The 11,494-nt window shown below is 34.6% G+C and overlaps 1 protein-coding gene across 1 annotated transcript in view; it reads right to left on the bottom strand.

The window, feature by feature from the left end:
- Positions 1 to 205: 205 nt before the first annotated feature.
- LOC116503618 (protoheme IX farnesyltransferase, mitochondrial) overlaps positions 206 to 11,494 on the bottom strand; it is a 111,286-nt gene continuing 99,997 nt past the window's right edge. The window contains exon 7 of the mRNA XM_032210154.1: positions 206 to 768. Coding sequence (XP_032066045.1) covers positions 362 to 768 — 407 coding nt within the window. The 3' untranslated portion in view covers positions 206 to 361. The remainder of the gene's footprint in view (positions 769 to 11,494) is intronic.

Below are 11,494 nucleotides of genomic sequence, written 5' to 3'. Positions count from 1 at the left end.
CAGATCATATCAACACCAACTTCTTCCATTTGCCATGATTAATCAATAGCAATAGCAATAGCAGTAGACTTATATACCGCTTCATAGGCCTTTCAGGCCTCTCTAAGCGGTTTACAGAGAGTCAGCATATTGCCCCCAACAATCTGGGTCCTCATTTTACCCACCTCGGAAGGATGGAAGGCTGAGTCAACCCTGAGCCGGTGAGATTTGAACCGCTGACCTGCTGATCTAGCAGTAGCCTGCAGTGCTGCATTTAACCACTGCGCCACCTTGGCTCTAATCAAAACTGTCCATTTGGAAGACAAGCTTCTGAAGCCATGTTTAATATTGAAACACATGACTTTTTCAACATGAGGTAATCTCAGGTGGTAGGTTGCTTTGGCTTGTCCTCATGGGCCAATGACTTCTTGCAGGCTAACATAAGAAAAATGAGCAATGGCAAGTGCCAGAGGCTGCACAAAAACAACTTCCTCGAGCTGGCACGGTCTGCATCTCTGTAGAAACGAAAGCCAAGGTAGGAAATATATAAGTTGAATGGGAGAGAAATTACAGGGAAAATCCACGTGGTCACATCAAGGACAGGAGCCAGTGACGAGAGTCCAATTAAGGCCAAGCAGTGACGCAGAGCCACTCGCCTGCACAATGCAGGGTGAGTGACAGACATCATGCAGTAGCCACTTCGGGAGTAATCTTCACGGAGGCCCCAGCTCAGAGCATTGAAATGAGGAAACTGCCAGGAGTAAAGAATTCCTCCAAGCACTAATGATCCTGCAAAAAGAGAAATTTAAAACATTCAATTGTTTATACAGTGGCTAAAATGGATTATCTCAATAATAGAAATTTTATTGCTAGAATTGTCTTGTAGTCTGAGCGGTAATGTTGTATTATTCGGTTCTTCAAAATTTTAATGCCCAGTCTTCTGGAGTTGGAGGCCACAGCAAATGTTAACAACAACAACAACAACAACAACAACTTGGCTGAACTTTCTATTTGTTATTTTATATAGCCAGTAAATCATTTGCAGATGCAGAAATCATCTTGTCATAGCCTGCTTGCCCCAAGGCAGTGAAAGGTATACTTAATGCAGCTGCAAGGAACATTTTATGTAGTTTGCCCATGTAGCTTCTATTTACTTGCTTTGTATGCGAAAGAAATAAGGTGATAGAATCAGGTGACAGATGACCAAATGTTATATATTATATGTATTATATGTATTATATGTATTATATGTATTATATGTATTATATGTATTATATGTATTATATGTATTATTATTATTATATGTTATATATGTTATGTTATTATTATATATTATTATATGTTTATTTATTTATCAGCATAAATACAATATATATATGTATGTATGTATGTATGTATGTATGTATGTATGTATGTATGTATGTATATGAAATAAAAACATTGAACAAAACATTCTCAGAAAGAACAACTCCTAGTTAATTCTTGATCTTAGTGTCTCTGTTTTCAGGTAAGCCCCCTTCAATTGTTGCCTAGTTAATTAGAATTTACCATTAGCAATGATCTCTCTGGGTAAATGGAATCACAATGTTTATTAATAAAATGGAATTATTAAAAAAAAACAGAATAAAGCATTACTTTTCATATCCTAACTCAGAAAAGTGCAATTTAGTCAGACATTATATCTTACAAAAGAGCTGCAAAATTCCTGGAATGAAAATACACTCTATATGACCATTTATACCTTAGTCACTTCGTAAGTGGACGAAGTGTGATAAGCCTTGAAGGTACAACTGGTCCAGAATGCAGCAGCTCAGGCAGTAACAGACATGCCTTTCTATGTACATGTGATACCTCTTCTCTGTGAGATCTCCTGCTTGACAATTGGCTTCTGAGTGCAATACAAGAAGCTGGTTATGGCTATAAAGCTCTTCATTACTATTTGAAAGACTACCTATCTCTGATAGTTTCTGTATGCCCTACACAATCAGGAAAAGTGGCTGCGGATTTTCCAAAAGCAGTCATTCTGCTTTCAAGAGGTATAGAAAAGTAGTTTAAATAAAATGGCACTTGAATATTATCTTGCCATGTTTCTGGAGCAGGTTTATTAAGCAGAAAAGAATGAAATTGATCTTGTGATAGCCATGTAATTTAGATATATACAATATATAGGTGAAAATGTTATACATGTGGATAAGCATGTAACCCATTAAGCACTACAAAATCCATGTGCCATAGCATTTTATTGTTGCTCTGTACAAATCAAGAGTACAAGGTTTAAACATACAGGGTAAAAACAAGAACCTTATTTTGTATAAAATGTGGTTCTATTTATTCTGTTTGTCAGTTATATATTTTTGGACAACTTTAAAAGTTGATGCAAAAGCAAAAATTAAAGGGAAAATGAGAACCATCCTATAATAAGAGCTCAGGCACTTGGGCGCTGTAATTGTCACAATAATTATGGAACATTTTCTTATAATTACAGTCCATGTTCAAAATCATATGCTTCAAAAGATTGAATCTTATGACCCTAACAATTACTAAAGACACCCAATAGTCTCTTCAGAAAATCTGTCTTTCATGAGAGACTTTTAATAGGCATTACTAGACCCAGAAGTTTAACTGAATTTTACAGGTCCAGTTCTGAACTAATTTCATGCATTCAAATTGCAAACCATAACAGGAAAATCTGTTTTATTCACAAGAGAATGGAGAAATTGGCCTAATGGTATTGAGCAATATTTTTGCCATGGTATGTATTTCCTTCCACTCTTTTTTGGCTAATAGTAACTTCTCTGATCTACAGTTTCTATTAAAAATATATTCTGCTCCACTACTGAAGCTCGTTTTTCTGTTATAATCTATGTGCCTGTATTAAAAATAAAATCTGCAAATTTGCACTTGAACACTGTTTGAACTAATCCCTTCCACATCAGAAGTAGTTATTCACCATTCTATTAAAGATCAGTATATAAATCTACTGCGCACAAAAAACCCCCATGTTTTATCTCTAGTTATGTCTGAATACATACAGTATATCTGAATGGAAACTTGTGGTAATGTTTTGCAAAATGTCTTGAAATGTAAAACTTTTGTTCGTTCAACTTTGTATCATTTACAATTTCCAAATTGGAACTTCAAACCAATTTGCTACCTCTTTCAAAGTCTTGGTTTCTGGCTTCATATGCATATAACAGAGACTGCCAACTAGGCATTGTATAGTCAACACTGAATGGTAACAATATCAGCTCAAAACAGATGTTGGAAGTCTTATTACTGTTCCTAAAGGCAATGTTTATTGCTTTAGCTACCAAAAAACACTGTTTTGTTAAACACACAATTTGGGTAATTCTTTTTGAATAATATGAAGGAATTTTAAAATTATTTCCACATTCTAGGAGCCAATTGATATATTTAGGGAGAAAGTATGTGCACATTGGTGGTTGGTGGTGGGGAATGCATGCCTAAGACTTTACCAGTTATGTAATGTAGGTATTCTGCAGTTTAAATTCAAACTTTAAGAACCTCTGTTTAGAAGGATTGTATGGTTGTTTTAATTGGTTTTGATAAAAATCCTAGGTTGTCCTAGCTTATAAGATACTAAATAAATTAATCTCCCTTAGTCTAGATCAGTGTTTCTTAAACTTTTTTTCTCACAACTTCTTCCCACTTCTAAAAATTATGGAGGATCCCAACAGAGCTTCTGTTTTACATGGCTTATATTTATTGATATTTACGGTTTTAAATATTAATATAGAATGTACAATATTTATTTATTGAATCAGGTAAAAATAACACTATTAAATCATTAGATACTAATGACACTAGATCTTATGACACTAAATTTAGCAAAGATACCCAATAGTCTCCTCAAAAAATCTGTCTTTCAGGAGAGACTTTTGAATAAGCATTACTAGGCTCAGAAGCTTAACTGGATTTCACAGGTCCAAAGAAGTTTCATGCAATCAAATTTCAAAGCATAACAGGAAAATCTTTTTTATTCATAAGAGGATGGACAAATTGTCCTAATGGCATTGAGCAATATTTTTGTCATGGTATGTGTGAAAAAAATCCTACTTATGTAACAAAATAAAATAATAATGAGAAGATTGACAATTTTAAATTTTTGCTAATACCTTCAATATCTGGCAATAAATAATTTTGATTTTGTGTAACCCCTAAGAGGGTCTTGGGGTACTTCCAAGGGGCCTTCAGACTAGATGTTTAAGAAACGCTGATTTGAACAACTGATATTAAAATCAGGAAACAAGGATATATTCAGCTACACTTTGCAATAGAAGAAACATTAATGTCAGTTACATAACAAATAAAAAAAACTAAGCAAGAAGCCTTTCTTGATGGCGTATATTTCCCAAAGCAAAAGCTGTACATTGCTGATTGGGAGATTATTTTTTAATATTTAACCTGGAAATTGATATTTAGTATAACTGAGCCTTATTTATGTATAAACAACTTTGTTTCCATTATCTGAATATTGCCACCAATAAAACTGATCAAGCAAAATAGGCAAACTATTTTTTAGAAGTTATAACTATAATAGGTTGACAGATTTGTTAAAATTCCTAAAACATGACATTAGTTTAATTTCTACGCTGTACAACACATTAAATATATATTTTATATAACCTAGATGATGGAAAATATTCTGATGAGAAGGTGGCAAGGTTGCTATGATGCAAGAACAATTGAAAACAGATTCTTTTAAAAAAATCTAATTTGTTTAAAATATAAATTATTTTCTTCAAAATAATTAAGCTAAGTATATCTCTTTTATCAGCGATCCAGACTTTTATGGAAATATATTGAGTAAATATAGAGAACGTTTAACTTTCATTAATTCTAATTTAAGATGTGCTTTTATTTTATGGACCACAATGGCTGCTTAAAAATATCTACCCTTGGCTGAATTATCCAATGACCTAAAAAGGTCAAATATTCAGTTTTTAAAGAGATTATAAAAACTAGTTTTAAATGAAAAAAGTGACTTCTGAGGTCAAGGATTATGGATATAACACAATAGGTCATGCTACTTTTTATTATTAAAATTTGTCTATTGAAATAGGATAACTCTCTTCTGTTCAGCAATGTACAGTTTTTGCTTTGGAAAATATACACCAACAAGAAAGGCATCTTGCTTAGCTTTTTTATATGAATGTAGTGATTTACAAGAGAAAGTGTTAATTTTACAATTGATCCCCAATTAGATATAAATTACTTCATGCAAAAGTCATGCAGGCTGCACAATTGTGAACTACTTTCAATGTAGAAAAATAGCTGTAGTGTTGATGTGATCCAAGAAATGAATATTTTTATTGCTGTTGCCATACTTTGGAATTTCCTCACTACAGAGATCCAGTTTGGATGTTGGGATGAAGATCTGAAACTAGTGAGTGCATAATTTTGTCTACTACTGGTAGCTTTGATAGTTATTATATTACGCTCAGGTTTAATTATTATTTTTGAAGAAGTTCTTTTTTGTTTATGAATTGATTTTTATTGTCAGATGCTCATATCTTTTGGAAATGGCATACAAAAATAGTAAATAAAATGTGTGTGTTTATTCTTGCATTAGCCTCAGTTGATTTGCAGTTCCAAACTAGCTTAAATTTCTTATATCTCCAAATCAAACATACTATGTTTCCATGATAAGCAGAACTGCAAATTACCTTAGCCACATTTCAATCTTGTGTGTTGTGTGAACCTTGCCTGCATGACAGTTCATAGCTCAGTGTGGCAGGGATACCCAGAAAATTGTATTAGCAGAATAAACCATATTTCTGTTAACAATGGTTGTGGTATGAACACAACTGCAACGTCCCCAAATGGGAAGAATTTACAATATGAGTTGCATTTTGACATTTCATTTTTAATCTGCTTCAAAGCAAACCTGAATGCATCAATTCTCTGCAGGAGAAGTTAACCACAGGCTGCTTCCTTTCTTCCATAGAATCACTAAGTTACTTAAGTGTCACTTAATCCTTAATAGAAATAATCAACTTTTCCCACCTGAACCAGTACACTGCATGATTAAAGTAGGAGCTCCAATTAAACTGATATGAGAATAATCAGTCACTTCAAATTCACTGGAGCTTATTTTCCAATAATTATATGAACAAAGTCTCAGAGTGTTTTTATTTTTTTAAAATATCAGGTATTTTTTAAAAGGGCTAGGCTATTGGTTGTTTTAAATCAGGGTTGTCAAACTCACATGTCATGGTGTCATCATTCATAAACAAAAAAGAACTTCAAAAATAATAATTAAACCTGAGCATAATATAATAACTATCAAAGCTATCAGTAGTAGACAAAATTATGCACTCACTAGTTTCAGTGAGTGTTTCAGTGCTCCTGGGTGCTGGGGAGGGCAGAAATGAAAGAAAAAGGGGGCATTTTTTGTTGAATTTTTGTTGAATTTTTTGTTCAATCCCCCCCCCCCAATCCCCAGGAGCACTATATAAGCCTCCTAAAGTCTATGCATCCCTCTTTTTTGACAAAAAATGGGCCAGTTTTTATGAAAAATGAGCCGGTTTTTGTTCATTTATGCCCCACCACCAGAAGCACTCTACAAGCTTCCTAAAGGCTATTCATGCCCTTTTTTTGGGGGGGGGGGGAAGGCAAAACCTTTTTTTTTTTAATTTGCCTCTTCAAAATCTTGGTGCTTCTTATAGTCTTATACGTGCCTTATACTACAAAAAATACGGTAACTTCTTCCCTTCACTTCCAAGAAAGCAGACAACTTAGGTGATTTAATTTCTAATGTAAACAAGAACAGAAGAAGAGAAGCTCTGTAAAAGTCTGATTCATTTCCAGTGGGAGATCAAACACCTGCTCCGATTATACTGAATTTTGTGTGGTTCCAGTATGATCAAAATACATCTACCTGGAACTTACTTCCAAGCAACCACATTGTTCGATGCTTTCCAGAAGGATGATAAAGGCCCAATGCCTCCTAGGGCCTTTCCCTATTACCAGCTGTTGTTTTCTTCCTCCATCCTTGAATCAACAATAAAATTTAAAGGAGCAAGAAAGAAAAAGAATGGCAAGTCCTTGCAGGCACAACCAAGTACTTCCCCTGGATTGACAAATGGAAAGATTTATCTTGCCCAAAGGATGGGAAATATTGAGCAGCAGAGCTCTGAACAGAAATAAGAGAGTGGAAGGAGAATAGTAGATGAAGAGAGAGAATGAGTAATGCAGTAATTAAAACAGGAGTTCATCACCTCTTGAATTAGAATTTTCAACAAGCATCCAAGGCTGTATTCATAACATGTTTACAATATGTTTCCATAATATTGTTTCAGTTAATGAGGCTGTAATCAAATCAATTTCGGTCCTATTATTCTCACACACTGCTGTCAAGTCAACTCATTGTTCTTGCTACTACTTTGGTGCCCCCTGCTGATTACTTTGTAATAGAGAACCAGGGTAGAACAAACTGGAGCAGCTGTCCCATATGGATGGTTGAGTATTTTTTTCTTTTATTTGAAAGCACTAGGAACTTAACACAGCTGTGTACAGTGAAGATGACAATGAATTTATTGACCAGGCCCTGACTTTGATTGCATCAATCCCTCAGGTATCTAAACGGCAGAATGAGCAATATGACTGGGAAAGAAGAATCAACTGACTTTTGCCTTATTACATTTAAAACTGCCTACAAGCGTTACCCATATGTTTCCATATTTCTCAGATAAGCAGCACAGTATTTTGCCTTCAAGTACCTTGTACTATCCATCACTATTGTAGTTTTGTCTCTTTTACAAACCGGGTAAAATATTTTTCAGTTGCTGTCATTGTTGAAGAAGATAAAAAAAAATCAGGGTTTTACTAAAGATCTATGCAACTCAATTCTCTATATAATTCCCCAAGACCAGTAATAATATGGTCCAGGCAAAGAAGCTTTCCCCCAATCAACTTTTTTTTGCAACCAGTTACACATTTGCTTGAAGGTAGTTCAAAACTATCTTCCTAACTACTGAAGAAAACTTCACTTGAAGTTTGCCATTGCTTCAAACAAAGTGAAGAGTTTTTCTTTACTACCCTACTTCTGGATAGTTGAGGGCTTTTCCAGAGGAAGGGCTACACACACAATTGTCTTTTTCTTTTCCTCTTGGTGTTTTGTTGTTAAACCTATCCATCTGCCACCTGTCACTTACTGATAAGAAGTGCCCAGTTTAAAATCCCCAGTTGTAAATAGATGTGGGCTGACATAATTAATGTCTACCCTACGACCCAATTTGAATTACAAAGTCAAGGCAATTTGAAAATCAGCCTCAGTGTGATTAACATTAGTACACACAGGCAGTCTATAAATTCCACAGCCCCAGGAATTATTTAAATTATCTGAAAATGAATGAAAATTAGGGCAAGATGTCTTTCAGGAAAAATAGAAGGCAGAAGTGGGGCGTCTGAGATAAACTAAATAGTCCCTTGAGATAAACATTCTTGGACCCAGTAATACCAATGGGTCTAGGCCACTGTGGGTCTCTAATGTCTAACAGAGTTGCCAGGCTGTTATCTGCCATGCCACCATCACGACTGTACCAGAGTAAATCCTCTTATCTGATGAAGCCTTCTCTGCAAACATCCCTCTTGCAAATAGGATTGTTTCACATTGGATACATTCTCTGAGCATGAAGATGCCACGCTCTGGTCTACGGTCTCTGGAGTCCACTGCGGAAGTGGGAACTAGACACCATCTTGCAAGGCTAGCAGGATCTACTGCTTTCATATGGAAATGTGGCAATAATAGAAAAATCTTGACTTTTAGATGGTAAATACAGCAATTACTTGCTGTAATTAGGGTTATTCTGTTCCAATCTGTCTTTCTTTTTCTGGTTTCCCTTATTAAATTTATTATTTTAAATTTCTACTTGCTGTTTGGAACTAAACAAAAACAAGATTTTGATACAAGGGAGAGGTGCCTGCAAAAATTTACAAAATTAAGGCAGAGACCACTGAGATGCTGATAACTGATATTACAATAATAATTGTAATAATGAAAGTGCAACTCAGAAAGCCTACCCAAAACTTAAAATTAGTTTTTTCATCAACTAACAAATTATACATATGAATTAATGATAGTCTATTAACCACAATAATGATTTGAATTTGAGGCATAATAAATTTAAATATATATCAATTCCTAAAATACACTAGACTTTTATTTTCACATGTAAACAAGAAAATTAAATAATACTAGAAATGCAAGTTATTAGATAAAAAAGACCCATTGAGAAATGGAGATTTCTCTCATTTTGATGCATAATTTTGTTCTTTGCATTTTTTTTTGTAAAAAAATAAAAGGAATGTTAAAAAAAAATAAAAGTTCTTCATAAATACTAATACTTGTGCTATATTTCAACTATCACAATTTATCTTTAATATGAAAAAAAACCCTTCACTTTCAGGAGAGGTCTGTGAATATATAAATACTTTTGACTAATCCTTTCTACCTAGATTAACTGCATTTTTAAATATTTTTATTTGCAAAATTGAAATTGGCTTTTAGATTATCTGGTTTACAGCACAATTCTTGCCATGGAATTGTAGAACCACTAAATAGGACTAGATGGTATGTCATGAATCAAGAAGAAGGAGGATATATTAGTAATAAACTCTTGCCCAAAGGAAAAACGAATTGATGAGTCACTCTAAATGGCTAGATTTAACAAAGTGAATAAACAAATTCCCCTTCCCATAAAAAATAAAATACAGCAAGTGCCAATAAAATCTTGGATTTCTTTCTGTCTAATTCTCTCTTCCTTGTTGAATTACTTTTTCAATAGAGAACTTCACTTTCTCTATTTTTAACCATGCACAAATGTATTTCTGCCTTTTTACTTAAAGTTATATATGCTAATTAATGATGAAGTACTAATGGATTCCAGAAATCTGGCATGGAAGTCTGTCTCCTTGCCCACACTAACAAAGGTATTCACAATATGTCTTTCAAAAATTTTTTTTTTTAAAAAAAATCCTCCCCCTTTCCCTTTTCTCTTCTGGAGTAACTTTTGAATAAATACTTATGAAATGAAGTCCTGAACTAAGAGTACATATTTTGAGAACTGCCCTTCATTCATTAATAATTTTGTATTGATTTACAATGATTTTTGTACTGCCCATCCTAGAAATTATGTAAAATAATGAAATACTACTTACATTTCAAACCTGTATGTTTGACAGGAGTTCCAACATTTACAATGAAAACATAAATGCCAAACTGACAATGAGAGAATGTGCAATCTATGCAATCAAAACTTTTAACTAAATTGCATAGAACAGACCCAGAGCATACCAAATGTCTCTGCAAGTGGCAATTCAATACAACTTCCAGAGTGAATGCTACTGCCTGCAAGTCCAACAACAATAATAAAAGAATGATGTGAGACAGACCTGGCATGAATTGGATACATTTCTATTTAATGGAAGATGTCTTGAAATAAGGCTTAAATTGAGCAAACAGCTGAATTTGCAAAGCTCAGCATGCCAAAGCAGTTGCCTGTGCAAAACCATGGTGATGCTCTCCAAAGACTTTTATATGGCAGATTCAGTGGTATGAAATGTCAGTTATCTGTAGGTTCTGATCCATGCTATTTGATGCACCAGATGGAACACCTGGAATTGCTGGAGGGTATTGGACAAATGTGAGACTGTGGAAGAGCCTAGCAGTCAGGGAAACATGATGAGGAGCTAGATCCAAGACTTCCCTCCAGTCCTAACGTACATTGTGCAGAAGGTCAAGGAACGCAAAGGCATTTTGCATGGTTTCTCGCCTGCCAGAGTAGTCCTGCTTTTGTTGTTTACATCAGAAGCAGATACGACTATCGACACCAGCAACCTCAGTTGGAAACAACCACTTTGGTTATTGTAACGTTATGCATGTCTTCTTGAACCTGTTGCCTGTGGAAGCTGCCCCTTGGAACTCAGACCAATTGTCAACTTATGTTTGAACTCCTAGACTTATGGATGATGACCTGACTATAATTTTGCTTTCACCACCTGGATTCCGGCTATTTTGAACACTTTTTTTCTTGCAAGTGGGTGTACTTGAACAGTCTCACTGTTTGCCTTGACTTGAAATGGTCTTTCAAGTAAACTCCTTGGTGCGCATGCATTGTGAGACTGGCTTGGAAGAGGTCATGAAAGATCAATAAAAGGCAGTGTTTTCACATGGTACCAAAGGCATAGGTGAAGCCACCTTTGGTCGCAGCTTTTAAAATCAGGAAAACAATTGTAAAGTCTAAAATTGGCTAAACATATATATATATTTAAACAAACTCCTCAACTTTTTCTAAAATTCAAGAGAAAAAAATCACCCCATGCACTTTGTACCATCACTCCATCATGGCCTCAAAAAAAAAAAAAAAAAAAAAAGGTAAGCACAGCCCCTGGCTATTAAAAGATTGCTCATATCTTAGGAATAAATAGACAGCAAGATTTCAAGGTATGTGAAAATGCTGGTGGCAAAGGCTAAGCAGGAAGAGATCAGGCA

Source organism: Thamnophis elegans, chromosome 2, assembly GCF_009769535.1.
Source record: "Thamnophis elegans isolate rThaEle1 chromosome 2, rThaEle1.pri, whole genome shotgun sequence".
Classification (NCBI taxonomy): Eukaryota; Metazoa; Chordata; class Lepidosauria; order Squamata; family Colubridae; genus Thamnophis; species Thamnophis elegans.
The sequence above is the reverse complement of the archived record's forward strand: the minus strand, read 5'-3'. Positions and strand labels throughout refer to the sequence as shown.